Consider the following 23,378-nt stretch of genomic DNA (forward strand, 5'->3'; position numbering starts at 1 on the left):
TATTAGGGTAGTCAATGTACACGTTGTATAGCAGTAACCACCTAATGAGAAGTCCTCAATCCATAGCCGTTATTGTCTAAAAAGCTCATAGCAAGACACTTGTGGTAGTAGTGTGATGCAGCAGTGCTTCTTGGAGTGGGGAGCTATGAATTCTAACATGTACTGTGACATTCTGAAGCAGCGCATGACAGCCTCCGTTTATAAACCGGGGCATGTGGCACTTTTCTGACATTAAAAGGAGCCTAAACACACTTTCAAAATGACAAGTACTTGGCTGAGGAAACAGGTACCAGCAAGGAAGAAAAGTTGGTTTTGCATAATAGGACCCCTTTAATGTGGGGTCATTTTAAAAGGGGTCATTTGGGATGGGTACCAAATTCTGTACTTTTATAGGCACTAACAGAATCCTGTCGATACTACCAAGTAGCGATTCACGTAAAAACAAAGGGTGCCTTATTTGATAACTTTGTTGCAAGTGACGTCATGTCCGGTTGGAGACTTGTCACATCTGGCTACGGACTTAACACTGGCTCACGTGAACAATCACTCAAGGAACTCTCAGGGTTAACTTAGCCAAAGCAAGTATGCTTGGTAAAAAAACAATCAAATGTACAGGAAAGCTCCACTCTTCCAAAATGGGCTAGCTTGATGGTAATTTATACTGAATTTGCAAAATACAGGCTATTATTAGCTTTAGCGATTTTACATGACAATTTCAACACTTCCAAATTTGGTATTGAAAAATACAACTAAAATGCATGTTACGCTCAAACAGCTGGTGTGTAATAAGCACAGTTCTTATGGTATAAACCAGGGGTGCCCATTACGTCGATCGCGATCGACTGGTCGATCTCGGAGGGTGTGTCAGTCGATCTCAAGCCAGGCATTAAAAAATATACATAAAAATGAGCAATCATCAATCATACCAAGACTTCACTTTCGTCAGTTGTTTGACATTCTCGGCACCCGAGGATCTTGTGAGATGACGCTGGCTGCTGCGAGCTCATATTTAAGAAAAAAATCACTAACAGGGCGGACGCAGAGAAACACATTTTATTTCTAGAGACTCCGTACCTACTGTCAAAACTCTAAAGACCGACTGCACAGTTCCTGTCTTCACCATAAAAGACCTGTTTCATCCTGCCTGTGCTAACAAAATAAGAGTCTCAGAAAGCTAGCGTGCACAAGCTAGCAAGCTACGGAGTTTGATGCCAATGTATTTCTCCCCCGCCCTCAGCGACCGCTTTCTCACTTGCTTGCCCACCCGCACTCTCACTGACGTCACTCACCTGCTGCCAGACATTAAAGGGCCACACACATATGTTACTCTCATAACAAAGTGTTTAAAAACGAGTATGCAAGTTGGACAAATGAGATGCCAAATCTAACCACTTTCATGTGGTATTGGACAGAAAGGAGGACTTTTTTTTTTCCTCCATTTGAAAATGCGGACGTTATCAGCACCACTGTCTAATTCCAATCAATGCAAGTCATCAGAATCAAATACACCAACTTATATTCTTGTCTTCATGAAAGAAAGGAATCTATGTGTGTTAAACATGCTTGTATTATCATTAAACACCATTAACTTGTTAACAAAAATGTCTCTTTCATAAATAAATAAATATAAATTATAAATAGGAATGAAGTAGATCTCCTCGACTTGGTCAATTGAAAAGTAGCTCGCCGGCAGAAAAAGTATGAGCGCCCCTGGTATAAACACTCTGTAGGGCGTAACATAACACATTTTGCTTTCAGGTAAAAGATACTTCAAGACAACATACCATATATAGCCTAAAAAGTACTGCCATCTATAGTCTTGGAAGTGCAACTGCATTGCAAAGGGGACTAATGGTATAAGAAAACCAGATATAACAACTGAACAGCAGAGTTATCATTATCGGTTCATTTCTAAATGTTCAATTATAAAATAAAAAGTTATTATTGTTTGAGAATACATTTTTACAGAAACTTGGTACTGCTGAGTATGGGTATCGATTCCCAGTTAATGGGAATTGAAATAATTGAAAGTAGGTTGCCTGGCTTCCGCATGATGATTGGATTACCTGTCTGGGCTGAATCCCTTTTTGATTGATAGCAAAATGAGCAAATCAGCAATCTTGAAATATTAAAACTCTGTCAAAGCATTTTTTAACTTTCTTTCCGTTGTTACTGTTGATGATTTTATTTTTATAATTTTTTAAGTGCACTTTTCTTTGTAAAATTTAACGTTTCTATCTTTTATCGGTTATTGCAGACTGTACTAATGTTTACAGAGGAACTGAAAAATAGCTTCCCCGACTTGAAAGACCAGCAGCTGCCACTGGTATATAGCCTGTGTTACATTGTACAATAACAACAATGATTAAAATAGAGCAAAACAATATAACAAACATGATAAGACTAACTACTAATCACACAGACTTATTTTTCAGCACAAAAAAAAAAATATATATATATATATATTTTTTTTTATTTTTTTATTTTTTGGAATCATCAACATTTGTGCAAACAGTATGATGATGTCACACTGACCACGCCCACAAACAACGCCCCCACCGACACATGTAGGTTGCTGGGGGAAACCCTGTAATAAATATTCACTGTTACTCGCCCTCAATAAAAACGAGTTCGACCCAGTTTACTTTGTATAGGTTTACTGAAATGTTAGGGGCACATTCACTTTTGTGGGATACTATCCATACCTACATTTTTGTATTGCCTCCTTTTCTAATTGTTTTCAATTTCACTGCAGAGAAGAAAAGAGGCTGCTTCACCTCTCGTCGTTGCTGTCTACATGGAAGGTGCGCTCAATGACTGAGGTCCACTGTAGGCAGCGGATGACAAACGTGTTGGCCCTGGGCCGCTCGGTCTTCATCAGCTGGCATTCTACAAAAGCAGAGAGCCTCTTGGTGAAAAGAAAGAAGGGAAAAAAGACAGATCCATGTTGAACCGACCTGCGACAGAGAAGTTGTTGAGAGGTGGCAGGCTGTGATCGCTGGACACTTCGGGCTTCTCTTTGTAGCCGATGAAAGAGCCGTCGCTCTTTAGGATGAAATAACGAGGCCTCCAAGTTTTAATGTACTCACCTAATGGGGAGAACAAGGCAATGAGGCGTCAAATAAAAATGCACTTAACCTTCCTCTTGTGTTAGATTTCTGTTACTATCTCTTACAGTGGGGCAAAAAAGTATTTAGTCAGCCACAGATTGTGCAAGTTCTCCCACTTAAAATGATGACAGAGGTCTATAATTTTCATCATAGTTACACTTCAACTGTGATAGACAAAATGTGAAAAAAAAATCCAGGAATTCACATTGCCGGAATTTTAAAGAATTTATTTGTAAATTATGGTGGAAAATAAGTATTTGGTCAACCATTCAAAGCTTTTACTGATGGAAGGAGGTTTTGGCTCAAAATCTCACGATACATGGCCCCATTCATTCTTTCCTTAACACGGATCAATCGTCCTGTCCCTTTAGCAGAAAACAGCCCTAAAGCATGATGTTTCCACCCCCATGCTTCACAGTAGGTTTGGTGTTCTTGGGATGCAACTCAGTATTCTTCTTCCTCCAAACACGACGAGTTGAGTTTATACTAAAATGGATACATGGATGATACAGCAGAGGATTGGGAGAATGTCATGTGGTCAGATGAAACCAAAATAGAACTTTTTTGTATAAACTCAACTCGTCGTGTTTGAAGGAAAAAGAATATTATGTTGCATCCCAAGAACACCATACCTACTGTGAAGCATGAGGGTGGAAACATCATGCTTTGGGGCTGTTTTTCTGCTAAGGGGACAGGGCGACAGATCCGTGTTAAGGAAAGAATGAATGGGGCCATGTATCGTGAGATTTTGAGCCAAAACCTCCTTCCATCACTGAGAGCTTTGAATGGTTGACCAAATACCTATTTTCCACCATAATTTACAAATAAATTCTTTAAAATTCCTACAATGTGAATTCCTGTTTTTTTTTTTTACCACATTCTGTCTCTCACAGTTGAAGTGTACCTATGATGAAAATTACAGACCTCTGTCATCATTTTAAGTGGGAGAACTTGCACAATCGGTGGCTGACTAAATACTTTTTTGCCCCACTGCATGTTAACGGGTCAGTTTTTACCCATGTCTTAAATCAGCTGTAAAATACACTAAAAACAATTATTTATCATCCAATTTGTTTCTCATCTCTTGGTTACCTTGTTAGGCTTCCTTATCCATGAAAATATTGGTTTTAATATTTTTGGTGTGGGTCTTTTTTTTTGTCAGTATACACCTTGATTTCAATTTAAAAAAAAGGGTAAAATTAACCTCTAGAGAATCGTATAAATAAATAAAAGGTTGTTGTGTTACCTGAGTATTACTGAGAGTTATTAGAACACATATCTTGAATAAATGTGTTTTATTTTTTTTTTCATTTTATATTTTTATACTGAATTGACCTCACATGCCCGTCTTTGTTTGTTTTTTGTACTGTATGACAAGGTAAAATGAGAATCCCCGATAGCACCCAGGTCATAATTTCAACCAGAGCATTTTATAATTTAGTGGAAAAAAAAAAATGTTTTGTTTTATTGAAATAGAGGTTCCTGGCAAAGTCAAAAACCCGTGATGGAAAAAATGTATTTATGTGGTTCTTTTATGCATTTAAAAACTAAAAAGGGTCGGTTCCGACCCTAACGCAAGACAAAGGTTAATGTTTGACTGATTTTAAGGGTTTTTGATTTTAACATCAACACGAAATGTATACTGAAATAAATTATTATTGTCCCTCATCACATGCTGCTCAATAACAAGGGCCCAGAGCGCGGAATAAATTGACAAAAAGATGATTGGGAATGCACGATAGCTCCTGTACAGTACCTCTCTTGTGGAGCCATCCCTCTCTCACAACGCTGACTTCATTCATGCTGGGGCAGAAGACTGTATGGGTTGGGAGGGGGCGGCCGACCAGCTGGTGCAAACTGTTCAAACTACTGGTTGACGCAGTGACAGCGAGTCAAGATAGAAGACTTGTACAAAGTGCCTGGATAGGAGAAAGAAGAGAGAAACACAGGGTTAAAGCAGGGTGGCTTTATGGTGGACGTCAATCATTCCTTATAAAAGGTAATCAGAAGAGTGCAACAAAACAATGACTAACATGAGAAAATGTGTGTTTTGGTAGGTGTTACTGTAGCAAACAAGACACACAAGTTGTTAGAAACTGTAATAACAACTCTCTTACAAATTGTAGTAACACTTCTCGTGCCTTGTTTGCTAGACTAAACAGATTAACAAACCCCCCAGCTTCACTTGCCTCGGAAATAATTTCTACATCGAAGTGCAATAAGTTTGTAATATTTTTCAGGATAAAGTTCAAAGTATTTAAAATACAACAATTCCCCAAAAGCAAATAGCTATTCTGCAGCCAACTAGACAACTAAAGCTGGCACATATCGCTACAGTCACTGACAAAACAGTATGAGTCCATCAACATGCTGCCTTGATGAGTTAACTACTAGATTTCTAAAGCCTTTGCTGAGTAGTTTGTTATCACAATTCACTCATTTAGTTAAGGTAGAAAGCGCTATACAAGTATAAACAGTTACATCTCACTCCAGACTGGAACATTTCCAAAGGCCTTACAAACTGCTGTCAATAAGCCCCTCTTTAAAAAAGTAGTCCTGATGCCACAGTACTGAACAATCACCCGCCCATATCAAAACTGACGTTTTTGGTCAAAGTATTAGAATAAGTTGTGCACCAACTGAGCTGAGTGACTTTCTTCGACATAAAAATGTGTTTAAGACTTTCCAATCAGGTTTTAGGCCCCAAAACAGCATGGAAACATCTCTAATCGAAGTGACAAATTACATTTGCGTGAACACAGACACATGAAAATTCTCACTCTTGGTTCTGTTGGACCTGAGTGCTGCCTTTGACACAGTTTGTTCTGCTCTTAACTGGTTCATGTCCTATCTCGATTTTTTTTGTTGGAATTAGTAACTATGTCTCTGACCAAATGGTTTGAATCTGGGACCCTATTGTTCAACTTGTACATGCTGCTACTTGGCCAGCTAATATGCAGCTTCAATATGTCCTACCACAACTATGCAGGTGACACTTCGATCTACTTGTCACTGACAGCAGGTGAATGTTGGCCTGATGATGTACTTTGTCACTGCATCGAACAGATCAGCGTGTACATGCAAAACAATTTTCTTCAGCTCGTGATATGAAGTGAATTATATTCATGTAGCGGTTTATCTTTCTAGAGACTCAAAGCGCTTTACATTGTGAAACCCATTATCTACATTTTCAAGCAACATTTAAACCAGTCTGAGTGGCACTGGGAGCTAGGTGGGTAAAGTGTCTTGCACAAGGACACAGTGGCAGCAAATCGGATGGCAGAAGCTGGAAATTAACTTGGAACCCTCGAGTTGCTGGCAGGACCCCTCTACCATCCAAACCACGCCGCGTCAAAGTCGGAGGAAACCAAAAACATTGTCTGTGGCCCACAAAAGCATAGTAACCATGATTAGTCACTTTGAGACCCTCTCCCCAAAACTTAATAATCAGGTTAGAAATACAGGGAAAATAATGGACTCAGACTTGAACTTTAAAAGCCACATTAAGTAACATCAGCAGCTTTTCACCACATACAAAACACAAAAAAAATTGCCAAATCTGAGGAATACTGTCCAAAGCAGACTAATCCATGCCTTTGTTTACAGTTGGTTAGATTACTGTAATGGCCTTCTCACTCGCCCAAGCTGTAAAGGAGCTGCAGTACAATCAGAATGCTACTGCTTGAGTCCTGACTAGAACCAGGAAATATGACCATAATAGTCCAGTGCTTAGGTCACTTCACTGGCTTCCTGTTACTCAGAGAATTGACTTCAAAACATCTCTGCTTGTGTACAAGTCTTTTCATGATCTTGTGTCAAAGTACATCTTTGACATATTAAAACCATATGAACTATCTGAACCATTTCGGCCTCTGAGAACCTCAGGGAGCGTTCTCCTGCTGGTGCCCAGAGTCTCGACTAAACATGGTGAGGCTGTGTTTCAGTTGTATGGTCTTGAAATCAGGAATAGTATTCTAGAAGTTGTGAGACAGGCCTCAAAATTGATAATGTTTAAATCCAGGCTGAAAACACTGATTTAATTGCACATTTGACAACTTAAAGTATTTTATCCATACTATTTGATTTTTATTTCAATTATGGTCATTACGGTATTATGATTCTTATGATTTTAATTTGAATTATGACTATTTTTAAGATTATTTTATTGTTATTTTTGTGTACAAATTATGCTCTAAAAATTAACTTGTCTTGGCTTGTCTTTAATGGGGGAAAACAGTGTCTAAAGGTAAGCTCAGTTTATTTCGAACATGCATACAATACAATGTAATGCATCACATATTTCCAGTTGTTTCATTACAGCATGTCCGAAAAGGAGTAGTGGGAAAGAAAATAGGAAGAGGTAGGCTGTCTGATAATGTGGTATGACAAAAAAAATCTTTGTGTATACTGGATAATTACGAAGGAGTGTTAAAGGGGAACTGCGCTTTTTTTTTTGCCCATCATTCAGAATCTTTATGTGGGAATAGAACAAATGTTTTTCTTTTTTTAATGCATTCTAAACATTAAACAAATGCGATCAAAAGTCCGCTTACAATTGAGCCTATGGGAGCTGCTCTATTCTGTCTATAAAAGCCCTTAATACAACATCTAAACACCTCCATTAAAGTTTTATATACACAAGTAAATATGTAATGTAGTAAAAGGCACCATCATAATAATATTTATTATTACCGTAGTTTCATCATTTTAAGCATACGCGGCGCATAATTTACAAAAATGCATCACAACGTTCGCTTTTTTTCAACATCACTGATTATTTCTCACTGCAAAATTCATGAGAGCCAACAAATATAATAAAACATAACTTACTGTACAATGTCTGCTTGTTATTATGATGTTAATTGATAGAATATTGGTATATACACTGTACCCATAATCCTCGCGAAGAAAAGTGGGTGGAACCAAACCAAAGCTCCTCATCCCACCCCCCGGATGGTAAATAATGTAAATAATTCTATGTATATACTATGATGATAAATTTGTATGATGACTGTATTATGCTGATAGTATACATTTGTACCATGAATTGATTAACATAGACCACGACTTAAACAAGTTGAAAAACTTATTCGGGTGTTACCATTTAATGGTCAATTGTACAGAATATGTACTGAACTGTGCAATCTACTAATAAAAGTTTCAATCAATCAATCAATCAATCAATCAAACCAAGTGTCTTTTTGCATTGGTCTACAATTCAACGTCTAAATAGGCTGGGTAACAACAGTCAATATATATTTATTTTATTTTATTTTTTTAGGAGGGTATATTTATTAGATTTTATTTTTTTCTTATATAATAAAAGTGAGCTTTTGTTAAACCAAATATTGTTTTTCTTTTCCATGTACAACAACCCATCTGGACTCGATAAGAGAATCGATAAGTTGAGTTGTTGAGTTGAGTTTGAGTTTATTTTGAACATGCAAGCATATAACATGATACATCACAATTTCCAGTTTCTCTTTTCAACTTTTTCAAAAAGGAGTAGGAAGAAGCAGAGCTCATTTAATCCTACCCCTTTTCCTTTACATAACAGTTGCTAAAACTTTTGTTCACTTCCTGTTCTCAATGTATTCACAATATACTCAATAAGTAATCACAATAAAAATAAATTAAAAAAAAGAATTAGTGAAGTAAGTTTTATTCCATACGATGAGATAAGTAAGATTATTTTGAGAATGAAAGAATGAATGGGTGAATAAAATCAGAATGTTTATCATAGTTTTTCTTTTTTGTACTTTGTAAACACTCCCAGTGTTTGTCATGGTTCTTGTTTTTTGTACTTTGTAAACACTCCCAGTGTTTGTCATGGTTCTTGTTTTTTGTACTTTGTAAACACTTCCAGTTTGAAGAGTTTCTTGAAGTGGATCGTATTAGTACATTGATTGCTTTGCTTAATCCATTCCATAATTTAATTCCACATACTGATACACTGAAGGTCTTAAGTGTTGTACGTACGTACAAATGTTTTAAATTACATTTTTCTCTAAGATTATATTTCTCCTCTTTTGTTGAGAAGAATTGTTGTATATTCTTGGGAAGCAGGTTTTAGTTTGCCTTGTGTATAATTTTAGCTGTTTGCAATTTCACTATGTCGTGGAATTTCAGTAGCTTTGATTCAATAAATAAAGGGTTTGTATGTTCTCTACATCCAACATTATGTATTATTCTAACTGATCTTTTTTGTAACAGTTAGTGAATGAAGTGTACTTTTGTAATTATTTCCCCATATTTCTACACAGTAACTCAGATATGGTAACACTAGTGAGCAGTAGAGAACATAAAGTGATTTTTGGTCGTGAACATATTTGGCTTTATTCATTATTGATGTATTTCTTGCAACTTTATGTTGTATATTTTTTACATAAGATTTCCAGTTCAATTTATCATCAATCATTATACCTAGAAATGTGGTTTCATTTACTCTTTCAATTTCTATTCCATCTATTTGTATTTGTGTTTGACTTTCTCTTCTACTGTTACCAAATAGAATTATTTTAGTTTTACTGAGATTCAATGATAGTCTGTTTTTGTCAAACCATTTTTTTCATTTTTTTTTATTTGTTCATTTCTTCTGTTATTATTTGTATTATCTTCTGTGTGTTCTCTCCTGAACAAAACGCTGTTGTATCATCTGCAAAAAATACAAACTCAAAATCTCTTGTAACTTTACAAATGTTATTTAAATAGAGATTGAATAGTTTAGGTCCTAGTATTGATCCCTGAGGTACACCACAGGATATATTTAGCATTGTAGAAGTGTGTTCGCCTAGCTTCACGTATTGTTTCCTGTTCGTTAGATAACTTGTTATCCAGTTTAAGACTAACCCTCTGATGCCATATCGTTCTAGTTTTTTGATTAAAATATTGTGATTAATTGTGTCAAATGCTTTAGTTAGATCCATAAACACTGCTGCCGCACATTTTTTAAATATCTATTGCATTGGTAATTTCTTCTGTAATTTCAATTAAAGCCATTGAAGTTGAAACATTAGCTATGTATCCATATTGGTTTTCTTCCAGTATTCTATTTTTATTCATGAAACTCTCTAATCTGTTTTTGAACAGTTTTTCAATGATTTTAGAAAATTGTGGAAGTAAAGAAACAGGTCTATAATTTGTAAATAGATGTTTATCTCCAGTCTTATAAATTGGTGCATCTTTAGCTATTTTCATTTTGTTTGGAAATGTACCTGTTTGAAATGATAGGTTACTAATATACATTAATGGTCCTGAGATCTCATCAATAACCTTTCTTACCATTTCCATATCAATTCCGTTACAATCAGTTGAAGTCTTTGATTTACATTTTTTCACGATTTTAACTATTTCCTCCTGTGTCACATTACTGAGGAACATGGAGTTGGGATTTCGCTCTATGGTATCGTTATAGTCCTCAATTGAAACTGGGTCTGGAATCATTTCTTCCAATTTTGGTCCAATATTTACAAAGTAGTTATTAAAGCTTTCAACTACTTCCTTTATGTTGTCATTATGTTTATTTCCGTCTAAGAAGTATTTGGGGTAATCCCTCTTAGTGCCATTTTTAATAATGCTATTGAGAATGCCCCATGTTGCTCTCATATTATTTTTGTTCCTGTCCAATAATTCACTGTAATATTATTTTCTACATGATCGTAGTATGTTTGTTAACTTGTTTTTATACTTTTTGTACTTAACTTCTGCCTCTGTAGTTCTTTGTACGATACATTTTCTATATAGTGTATACTTCTTCTTACAAGCATTTTTTAATCCTTTTGTCATCCGTGGTTGATTATTCTTTCTGTTTACTACTGAGTTGTCTCCATGGACAATGTTTGTCATAAAGTATTATGAACTTGTTTAAGAAATGTTCATATGCTTCATCAACCTCTTTTTCATTGTACACATTGTCCCAATCTTGCTTTAGTAGCTCCATTTTGAAAGCAATCATCCTCTTTGTGCACAGTCTTCGAAATGTCCCTTTGTCTTCCAGGAATCGGTTCGATAAGAGGATTCGATAATAGGCTCGAACTCGATAATTTCTTATCAAACATCAACTACCCAAGATGAAACAGATCGAATGGTGTTTTCCCCGCTACTTGGTGCATAACGTTGAGCGCCGTAACAAGTGGATTTCTGCCATATGAAGCATGATACGGAGGGATCACTGGACTCCTACAGAACACTCCAGACTGTGCTGTGAACATTTTGTCTCTGGTAAGTGAACACAGTTAATACTGTTAGCTTCGTTTTCAACCTTTTCTGACTAATTATAATGGATCAATTGATTGAAGAAGATACTAGAAGTTTGCATAGGACCAGGTAGCGTTTCATGACGGTACAGATTGACGGGTACAAGGTCAACTAAAAGTAACCCCAAGAAAACATTACAAGTATGTCGTGTTTATTTAAAAAAAATTAAAAAAAGTTTCCTCCGTGTCAGAATAACGTTTGATTTTTAGCATTGCAGGTATGGCAGGCCAAATCAGCCACTATTTTAAAAAGCAATCTCGCTAGGAGGAAAGTTAAGAGTCCAGGTGGAGCAGAGAAATTAACGTAACATGCAGTTAAAATTTAATAATTCATGGTGATGACAACATGTGGAAATTTTTGTCCACAGAGCGCTTGAAGGCTGCTTCAAAATCATTTATGAGTGTCTCAAGCAAAAGTACCCCCACCACACAAGCTATGAGCCCATCATTCTCTTATGCAAGCACTTAAGCCACAGGTGTCAAACTCAAGGCCCGGGGACCAGATCTGGGCCCGCAACATCATTTTATCCGGCCTGCAAACAACTGGAAATGATATGTGTCAAAGTACTTAATATTTTCTCACAAAATTTAATGGATTTTTTTCATTTTGACAGAAAAAATATATGTAATGCTTGAAATTGCAAGCCTTTTAAACTTTAATAGTATCCATTATTGCAACAAATATTACAGTATATGATCAAAATGGTTGCCTAAACAAAAACAAATACTTAAATATCTGCTTGACCTGTGATTTTACAGCAAACTACTCATCAATTTAATAAAAAAATACAATACATTTTGCGGTGTTCTTTACACCATATTACTGTAAATTAAAAAAATATATGTATATATTTTTGCGTTAGAATTCTGGCGCATGGTTAGGATTCTACCACCTCTGCCTCAATTTGAGCCAAGAAAAATCCTGAATACATTGTTTTTACAACCCTAGTAAAAAATTGTCATATCTTACTATTTTAGATGTATTAAAACCCAAAGAAAATTATTTTTATATGTAACAACTTTAAGTCATAATATTTCAAGGAAAAACTGTTTTAAAATAAATGAGTATCTATTAAGCAAATGTTATGTTTATTCACGACATAAACTTGTGATCAACATCTACACTTTGGTAATAATTAATGTCATCGAGCAACATGAAACAAAACGGCAGCAAAAACAACAAACAACCAGCATGTATGAGCGATGATAATGATGTGGGTCAGGTTGTGCTAAAAGCGAGTTAAACTTCAGCCAGGGAGGCGTTTGTGAACTCACACAGAGAGCAAAAGTGATTTCCCAGGACAAAGGACACTTTCTGTGAATTGCGGGTCGTCTCGGCAAGCAGAGTGCCGCAATAATTTTCTTACCTTGACTTGTGTTGAAACACAAGCCCACAACAGAGAAAAGTGCTGAAATGTGCATGTCCTGCTCAGTTGTCGCCTTCTTATCAGACCATCTGACATTTATGACAAGTGGCAAACACCATGGGAAAGTGTAACATGACTGATACCACATCCACGTTAAGTTATAAATAGTAGATATTAATATTATCATTACTCATGTTGTGCCAGGAAGAGCTCAAATGTAATGTCACTGCTCTCCAATTAGTGAGTACTGTAATGTTCTTTATTGTTTTGTACAATAGTCCAACAGCTCAAATGGAATAGTCCAAATTTCACAGTATTAAAGCCATGGTACTTAAAAAAAATAGTCTAAATTATACAATGAAAAGAGTAGGGTTTTACACATATAGGGTTGTTATATTTACAGAAAAAGTGATATTTTTGTGACAATATAAAGTCAGTATTATACTAGAATAAACTTGCAATATTCTGAAAAGAATACTTGCGATCACATGAGAATAAAATTTTGAGATTACATGTATAAAGTTTTGATGTGCGCCTGAAAGAGTGGCAGTAGCTCCCGAGATGTGCATCATTTTTCCACTGCGGGTCAAACAATTTCCCTTGTGGATCAATAAAGTTTGTCTCAGTTTAATGATTACTTCCGTAAACACTGCAGCCTGTGTGACGTAATGTCTGCATGTGGGGCTAATTCTGTTCACATTAGACATAACATTTTTTTTGCAATGTTAAAGACTACATAAAAAGTTTGGATCCAACAAAAAAAATCAGAATTGGAAATTTTCGCCTGCAGCATGAACTCTACTTAGCCTACCTACTCAGTGGCCTAGTGGTTAGAGTGTCCGCCCTGAGATTGGTAGGTCGTGAGTTCAAATGCAGAGAATACTTTCGCCACACCTAGTGTGTGTGTGACAATCATTGGTACTTTAACTTTAACATTACATTTAAAAAATATTTGAAAAGTATAAATACAAAATAAAACGGATAAAATGTTGGAAACAAAAAGTCAAATATTACAAGAAAAAAATTGGAAATGTGTAATAATGTCAAGACTATTTTAAGGGGGAAAAGTTCTGGTTTCAACATTGGAAGGAAATACTGTCATCAACAATTGTATCATCTGACAAATGGACATTGAAACAGTGTAGGTCTTACTTCGTAGGATATGTACAGCGAGCAGTGAACACAGTGAGCTCAGAAAGCATAAGAACAAGTATATACATTTGATTACCGTATTTTTTGGACTATAAGTCGCAGTTTTTTTCATAGTTTGGCTAGGGGTGCGACACATACTCCGGAGCGACTTGTGTGAAATTATTAACACATTAACGTAAAATATCATATAATATTATTTATCTCATTCGCGGAAGAGACGAAGAAAATGTCAGCAATTGTCACACACACGTAAACCAATAAGAATTCGGCGGGGAAGGGTCATGGCAGAAGTGCATTGTGGGTCATGGAATGCTAACTGCTATATGTTACTGTCGTAGCTATTAAAATGGATCATTTCATTGTTGGCGGTAACTAATAAAAACTGAGAAGGGCTGAACAAAAATATGACCCAAAAAGAAATCATGTACTGCAGATTACACAATATCAAATAATATTATTTATCTAATTCGCGGAGGAGACCAAGAAAACGCCAGCATACGTCACACACACGTCAACCAATAAGAATTCGGCGGGGGAGGGTCATGGCAGAAGTGCATTGTGGGTCATGGAATGCTAACTGCTATATGCTATATGCTACTGCCGTAGCTATTAAAATTGATCATTTCATGGTTGGCGGTAACTTATAAAAACTGAGAAGGGCTGAACAAAAATTGGACTGAAAAGAAAATCATGTACTGCAGATTACAAGCAGGACGTAGTGAAATATGCAGCAGAAAACGACAAGAGGAAGCGGCGCATACCTTTGGAGTTGGCAGAGTTGTTTAGAAGCGACATCGAGGAATAAGATTTCATCGGATTTATAGATTGGGAGTGACAGATTGTTTGGTAAACGTATAGCATGTTCTATATGTTATAGTTATTTGAATGACTCTTACCATAATATGTTACATTAAAGGCCTACTGAAACCCACTACTACCCACCACGCAGTCTGATAGCTTTGAATGAATGAATGGTTTATTTTGAGCCATGCAAACAAAACAAGAGAATGAAATAAAATACAAAAGAAATGTATAGATACATTATTTTTACACTTACATTGAAAACATTACATGTGACTAATCTTTTGTAGATGTCAAGATTGGCTCAAAAGGGAGTGGGAAGAAGTAAACTTATTAGGTCCCACCCCTATACATATACAATATATAATACAATAATATATATAATATAATTCAATTCAGTGGTTGCTGCTATATATTGTCTATATAAAATACATTTAAATTCACACACACTTACATATATACATATGTACACACACATATATACACACACATATACAATTTATATATATATATATATATATATATATATATATATATATGTATACACATATACACTCACAATCACATACATACACACACGCATATACCCAAAATACACACACACCCACACCCACACACACACACACCTATATAAATACTATATATATAATAGTATATATAATATACACTTTTGTCTAAACATAATTAACAGTTTATGGTGCCTATGGGAACAAGCTTTCATTTGACTGTGATATTAGTGGTTAATAGTGGATCTGTGGCTGTGGAGCTATTGCCCCTGATCAACAGGACCTGAGGACCACTCTTGCTATGTGTCCTATGCTGTACATTAAAAGAGACGAGGGGAGCCCCCTGCCAGAGGAGTTATCCAGGAACATAAGATCCCCCACTCGCCTGCCCTGTACTCCAGATAGTGTACTTATTATGTGTCCTATGCTGTGCATTAAAAGAGACGAGGGGAGCCCCCTGCCAGAGGAGTTATATATCAATGATAAATGGGTTGTACTTGTATAGTGCTTTTCTACCTTCAAGGTACTCAAAGCGCTTTGACATTACTTCCACATTTACCCATTCACACACACATTCACACACTGATGGAGGGAGCTGCCATGCAAGGCGCCAACCAGCACCCATCAGGAGCAAGGGTGAAGTGTCTTGCTCAGGACACAACGGACGTGACGAGGTTGGTACTAGGTGGGATTTGAACCAGGGACCCTCGGGTTGCGCACGGCCACTCTCCCACTGCGCCACGCCGTTGCAAGACATGCCAATACGGCCTTTTTAGTTTACTAAATTGCAATTTTAAATTTCCCGGGACTTTTTTTCTTGAAAACGTCACGTAATGATGACGTGTATGCGTGACGTCACGGGCTGTTACGAATATGAGCGCTGCGTACACACACAGCTAAAAGTCGTCTGCTTTAACGGCATAATTACACAGTATTTTGGACATCTGTGTTGCTGAATCTTTTGCAGTTTGTTCAATTAATATTGGAGAAGTCAAAGTACAAAGACGGAGTTGGGAAGCTTTAGCCTTTAGCCACACAAACACATGGTGATTCATTGTTTAATTTAGGAACACTGTGTTTTAGCAAGATGACAAAAAAATATTAAAAAAATGTTTTTCAGACATTAAGTTGGAATAAGTCTGTCCCCAAAAATTCAATTGTGTATATTTAAGTAAAAAATAAGTCTGAATTGTAAACTAATAAATGTGTAAGGTTAAAAAAAAATAAACATTAGTAAAACTAATTCAATAAATATGTGATTGTTGTGAGAATAAAGTCATAAAATCATAGAGGAAAAGAGCTGGGGTTTAAAAAAAATAAAGTTCCAACATTTTTTTGTAAATGGACCTATGGAACACTATGTCCACTGGTAAGTTTTTTTAGACCGAACATATGGAGCACAACAAACTGTAAAGCAACTACCATCATGACAAAAAGCAGACCTGGTTAAAAAAAGAAACAACCTAGGGCTGGGCGATATGGCCTTTTATTAATATCTCGATATTTTTAGGCCATATCACGATACACAATATATATCTCCATATTTTTGCCTTAGCCTTGAATTAACACATTATGCATATAATTACAGCAGTATGATGATTCTATGTGTCTACATTAAAACATTCTTCTTCATACTACATTAATATATGCTACTTTTAAACGTTCATGCAGAGAAAGAAATCACAATTAAGTCAATTGACCAAACTGTGTTTATTAAACAGTTAATAAGCAGTGGCACAAATATTCATGTCATTTCAAAACCGAAAGTGCAAGATTGTCTGAGACATTTTTAAAACAAGCTATTGGTGCACTTTTGTGCATGATGTGCATGATTTGTACACTGTTTTGGAAATTACATGAATGTAATGACTGCTTTAATGTAGACACAAAGAATCATCATACTGTTGTGATTATTTGCATCAAGTGTTAATTCAAGGCCAAGGGAAAATATCGAGATATATTTTGTGTATCGCGATATGGCCTGAAAATATTGAGATGTTAAAAAAAGGCCAATCGCCCAGCTCCCGGTCCAGAAGTAACCTGACTCGCTTGTTCTGGGATGTTTGGAGTCTAAATTTGAGGGTTTTGGAGGTGCTGAGATACCAGGAGGTGCATTCGTGGGAGGGAAGGTTTTTTTGCAGTTGGGAAAGTGGCCGTGCGCTACCTGAGGGTCCCCGGTTCAATCCCCACCTAGTACCAACCTCGTCACGTCCATTGTGTCCTGAGCAAGACACTTCACCCTTGCTCCTGATGGGTGCTGGTTAGCCCCTTGCATGGCAGCTCCCTCCATCAGTGTGTGAATGTGTGTGTGAATGGGTAAATGTGAAGGTAGTGTCAAAGCGCTATACAAGTACAACCCATTTACCATTTAATATTCAATTTAAGAACATTTGTACACAAAAAAAAATCTCTGCGTTTTAGCAATATGAAAAAAAAAATATTTTACAAAGTTTTTTCAGACTAAGTTGGAATAATACTGTCAGAAAAATATATATTGTATATGTCCATCCATCCATTTTCTACCGCTTATTCCCTTTGGGGTCGCGAGGGGCGCTGGTGCCTATCTTAGCTACAATTAGGCAGAAGGCTGCGTACCCCCTGGACAAGTCGCCACCTCATCGCAGAATTGCGTGTTTACGTAAAAAAAAGTCTGAATTGTAAACTAATATAAATGTGTACCATGAATTACTTAACGTGGACCCCGACTTAAACAAGTTGAAAAACTTATTCGGGTGTTACCATTTAATGGTCAATTGTATGGAATATGTACTGTACAATCTACTAATAAAAGTATCAATCAATCAAAAATGTAAGTTTTTTTCAAAACAAATAAACAAGAGTAAAACTAATTCAGTAAATGTCTGATTTTTGTGAAAATAAAGTCATAACATCAAGGAGGAAAAGAGCTGGGGTTTTACAAAAATAAAGTACCAGCATTTTTTTTGTAAATGGACCTATGGAACACAATGTCCACTGGTGAGTTTTTTTAGACTGAACATATGGAGCACAACAAACCTTTAAGCAACTACCATCATGACAAAAAGCAGACCTGGTTAAAAAAAGAAACAACAACCCCATTAAAGGCCTACTGAAACCCACTATTACAGACCACGCAGTCTGATAGTTTATATATCAATGATGAAATATTAACATTGCAACACATGCCAATACGGCCGATTTAGTTTACTAAATTACAATTTTTAATTTGCCGCGGAGTTTCTTGTTGAAAACGTCGCCGAATGATGACGTCTCGGGTTGTAGCGGACATGTTAGCCCTGCACCACTTACGGCTAAAAGTCGTCTCTTTTCATGGCATAATTACACATTAATTTGGACATCTGTGTTGCTGAATCTTTTGCAATTTGTTCATTTAATAATGGAGACGTCAAAATAGAATGCTGTTGGTGGAAAGCGGTGGATGGCAGCTGCCTTTAGCACTGAAACACAGCCGGTGTTTCTTTGTTTGTTGTGAAGCTTTAACACAGAGCGGTCAAGCGAACATGTTTCTCTACGTCAACCAGCAAGTTTTTGGATGGGAAAATTGTGATATTAAGTCGGCTCTTACTGGAGACTTCAGTGGATTATGGGACGTCCTCCTGTAGCTGTCAAAGAGGCAGCTGTGATCTTGGCTCCTCGGCTTCTCTCAGAGATACTGGCGTTCACCGCAGCCATTCGACTTTCAGGTATGACAGTATAATCTCACTAAAATACTATTAACACAATAAGCAGATAAGGGATTTTCCAGAATTATCCTAGTAAACGTGTCTAATAACATCTGAAACGCACCCACTGCCGCCACCCGCAGCCGTCGCTTTTTTTTTTGTGTGCTTCACTCTAACTTTACTCATCCATAAATCTTTCATCCTTACTAGGGTTGGGTAACGTTTGAATTCGAACGATTCCGATTCTTTGTTTTGATTCCGATTCCTGACGATTCTCGATTCTGATTCTTTCTTTAAAAAAAAAAAAAAAAAAAAGGCAGGGTAAAAAAAAAGTTTAGGATATTTTAAATGAGCTAGCTAACCTACAGTCTTTCTGCATGAATTAGTCTGACATTCTCCATCAACTTTTATTTTTAATTCTATTAACTTTTTATGAACTTTACTATAAATTCCTCACAAGGCTTTTTCAACTAGAATATAAATATCAAATCTATAAACTTGAATATAAATATTATAAATTATGAATACATTTTCACAGGGGTACACTTTCATCAAGAGAGCTTTATTTTTGAAAACCTCATGAAAACACATTTACACATAAGTGTATGATGCTGTAGTTACTTAAACATGTTACCGTGCTCCCACTCATGGGCTAACCTGGTGCAGAAAAGCAAATAAACAATAAGAAACAACTTGCAGAACCCAGTCCAGTTAGCAGCAGGTACAGTATAAAATCAGAGACAATTCTTGTTTAGGAAAATGACCATATCCGCCGTCTCTGGCAGGATGCGTGAGCGTTCTGGACAGATAGTGTCTCCTGTTGAAGACGGGACACGCATTTATTTGTACTCCATGAACTCTGAGGTGCTTCATCATGTTCGACGTGCAACCTCCTAAGTACGAAACAGTCCTGTCACACGTGTTACATTTCGGCGATATTTCATTTTTTTTAGTAAAATAAAGCCACACTCTCGACCGCTGACGCCCGCTATCCATGCTTGACTGACTCGCTCGGCTACATAGGCTCGGCTATGCTAACACTTTCGGCGGTGGGCGCTTTTTTGTTGGTGTTCAGCAGCTTCTTCTTCCGGGTCGGCGTACTTATTATTTTTTTCCGGCCGGCAGACTGGGTATCGAAACTAGGAATCGAAATTTAAACTTTTGAACGATTCCGGGAGAATCGGAAAGTTAGTCCCTGTTCCAATCGATACTCGATACACAACCCTAATCCTTACTCAAATTAATGGGGAAATTGTCGCTTTCTCGGTCCGAATCGCTCTAGCTGCTGGTGGCCATGATTGTAAACAATGTGAGGATGTGAGTAGCTCTACAACCGGTCACATCACGCGCACATCGTCTAGTACAGTGGTGTCAAACTCAAATACAGAGCGGGCCAAAATTTAAAACTGAACAAAGCCGTGGACCGAGGTTGAACAAATTAACCCTTTAATAGGGACCCAAACAAGTTTTGCATTGAATATTGACCAAGCAAGGCTTATATAACTTTATAGTGACATGCAAAATCCAGTTTCAAATAATAATAATTAAAAAATATCAATAGCATATTAAATTAAATAAGAACACAAATAGAATGCCTTTTTTCGGCGGCGGGTTTGAGTTGGGGTGGGGTTTGATGGTAGCGGGGGTGTATATTGTAGCGTCCCGGAAGAGTTAGTGATGCAAGGGGTCCTGGGTATTTGTCCGGTTGAGATTATGTTGTGTTACGGTGCGGATGTTCTCCCAAAATGTGTTTGTCATTCTTGTTTGCTGTGGGTTCAGTGTGGCGCATATTTGTAAGAGTGTTAACCTTGTTCATACGGCCACCCTCAGTGTGACCTGTATGGCTGTTGACCAAGTATGCCTTGCATACATTTGTGTGTGTGTATGAGCCGCATATATTATGTGAGTGGGCCGGCACGCTGTTTTTATGGAAGAAAAGCGGACGTGGCGACATGTAGAGAACGCCAAAAGCAGTGCTTTTACGGCCTGCCCCAATATTATTGTCCGGGTGGAAATCGGGAGAAATTCGGGAGGGGCACTGAACTTCGGGAGTCTCCCGGGAAAATTGGGAGAGTTGACGAGTATGAGTTTTAGCGGTGAATGTGGTGTTACAGCGGCGGGCCAGCTCTAATGTTAATTTGATATTGCCTCAAGGGCCAAATGAAATTACACGGCAGGCCAAATTTGGCCCGCAGGCCAGAGTTTGACACCCATGGTCTAGTACAGGGGTCGGGAACCTTTTTGGCTGAGAGATCCATACAAGCTAAATATTTTAAAAAGTATTTCCGTGAGAGCCATGTAATATTTTTTTTAAGACTGAATACATCTAAATGCGTGCATTTTTAAGTAAGACCAACATTTTTAGTGTATAATAAGTCTCTTTTTCTTTTTAATAGCATTGTTATTCCGAAGCTAACCAATAATAAATCAAATACGTCTTACCATTAATGCGACTTCATGAACAGGTGCGGTATAAACCGGATGGATGGATTAAAAAGCATGAGAATGTTTTATATTTTGAACGTTATTTTTGACACTGTGATTACCAACGGAATTATTCGTTAATTACCGTGTTAAGCAATGTCAGCTAAGATTTATCTGAGAGCCAGATGCAGTCATCAAAAGAGCCACATCTGGCTCTAGAGCCATAGGTTCCCTACCCCTGGTCTAGTACTTCTGGTAAAGGCAAAGCTTTTTTTATTAGCGACCAAAAGTTGCAAACTTTATCGTCGATGTTCTCTACTAAATCCTTTCGGCAAAACTATGGCAATATCGCGAAATGATCAAGTAAGACACATAGAATGGACCTGCTATCCCCGTTTAAATAAGAAAAACTATTTCAATGGGCATTTAAAAACAAAAAAAGAGTAAAACTAATTCAATAAATGTCTGATTTTTGTGAAAATAAAGTCATAATATCACGGAGGAAATTGCTGGGGTTTTACAAAAATAAAGTGCCAACATTTTTTTTTGTAAATGGACCTATGGAACACTATGTCCACTGGTGAGTTTTTTTATGAGTGTGTGTATGAGCCGCATATATTATGTGAGTGGGCCGGCACGCTGTTTTTATGGAAGAAAAGCGGACGTGGCGACGTGTAGAGAACACCAAAAGCAGTGCTTTTACGGCCCGCCCCCAATATTATTGTCCGGGTGGAAATCGGGAGAAATTCGGGAGGGGCACTGAACTTCGGGAGTCTCCCGGGAAAATTGGGAGGGTTGACGAGTATGAGTTTTAGCGGTGAATGTGGTGTTACAGCGGCGGGCCAGCTCTAATGTTAATTTGATATTGCCTCAAGGGCCTAATGAAATTACACGGCGGGCCGAATTTGGCCCGCAGGCCAGAGTTTGACGCCCATGGTCTAGTACAGAGGTCGGGAACCTTTTTGGCTGAGAGAGCCATACAAGCTAAATATTTTAAAAAGTATTTCCGTGAGAGCCATGTAATATTTTTTTTTAAGACTGAATACATCTAAATGCGTGCATTTTTAAGTAAGACCAACATTTTTAGTGTATAATAAGTCTCTTTTTCTTTTTAATAGCATTGTTATTCCGAAGCTAACTAATAATAAATCAAATACGTCTTACCATTAATGCGACTTCTTGAACAGGTGCGGTATAAACCGGATGGATGGATTAAAAAGCATGAGAATGTTTTATATTTTGAACGTTATTTTTGACACTGTGATTACCAATGGAATTATTCATTAATTACCGTGTTAAGCAATGTCAGCTAAGATTTATCTGAGAGCCAGGTGCAGTCATCAAAAGAGCCACATCTGGCTCTAGAGCCATAGGTTCCCTACCCCTGGTCTAGTACTTCCGGTAAAGGCAAAGCTTTTTTATTAGCGACCAAAAGTTGCAAACTTTATCGTCGATGTTTTCTACTAAATCCTTTCAGCAAAACTATGGCAATATCGCAAAATGATCAAGTAAGACACATAGAATGGACCTGCTATCCCCGTTTAAATAAGAAAAACTATTTCAGTAGGCATTTAAAAACAAATTAAAAAAAAAAAAGAGTAAAACTAATTCAATAAATGTCTGATTTTTGTGAAAATAAAGTCATAATATGACAGAGGAAATTGCTGGGGTTTTACAAAAATTAAGTGCCAACATTTTTTTTTGTAAATGGACCTATGGAACACTATGTCCACTGGTGAGTTTTTTTATGAGTGTGTGTATGAGCCGCATATATTATGTGAGTGGGCCGGCACGCTGTTTTTATGGAAGAAAAGCGGACGTGGCGACATGTAGAGAACGCCAAAAGCAGTGCTTTTACGGCCCGCCCCCAATATTATTGCCCGGGTGGAAATCGGGAAAAATTCGGGAGGGGCACTGAACTTCGGGAGTCTCCCGGGAAAATTGGGAGGGTTGACGAGTATGAGTTTTAGCGGTGAATGTGGTGTTACAGCGGCGGGGCAGCTCTAATGTTAATTTGATATTGCCTCAAGGGCCTAATGAAATTACACAGCGGGCCAAATTTGGCCCGCAGGCCAGAGTTTGACACCCATGGTCTAGTACA

The 23,378-nt window shown here is 37.2% G+C and overlaps 1 protein-coding gene across 2 annotated transcripts in view; it reads right to left on the minus strand.

Annotated features, from left to right (window-relative positions):
* Positions 1–23,378, minus strand: part of akt2 (v-akt murine thymoma viral oncogene homolog 2) — a 47,711-nt gene that overhangs the window by 20,376 nt on the left and 3,957 nt on the right. For both annotated transcript variants that reach the window (XM_061878691.1, XM_061878690.1), the window contains exons 2-4: positions 4,867–5,029; positions 2,958–3,089; positions 2,778–2,889 (exon numbers count right to left, since the gene is read on the minus strand). In XM_061878691.1, the coding sequence (XP_061734675.1) occupies positions 2,778–2,889; positions 2,958–3,089; positions 4,867–4,912 (290 nt within the window). In that variant the 5' untranslated portion in view covers positions 4,913–5,029. The remainder of the gene's footprint in view (positions 1–2,777; positions 2,890–2,957; positions 3,090–4,866; positions 5,030–23,378) is intronic.

The sequence above is a fragment of the Nerophis ophidion genome, linkage group LG18 (assembly GCF_033978795.1).
Source record: "Nerophis ophidion isolate RoL-2023_Sa linkage group LG18, RoL_Noph_v1.0, whole genome shotgun sequence".
Taxonomy (NCBI): domain Eukaryota; kingdom Metazoa; phylum Chordata; class Actinopteri; order Syngnathiformes; family Syngnathidae; genus Nerophis; species Nerophis ophidion.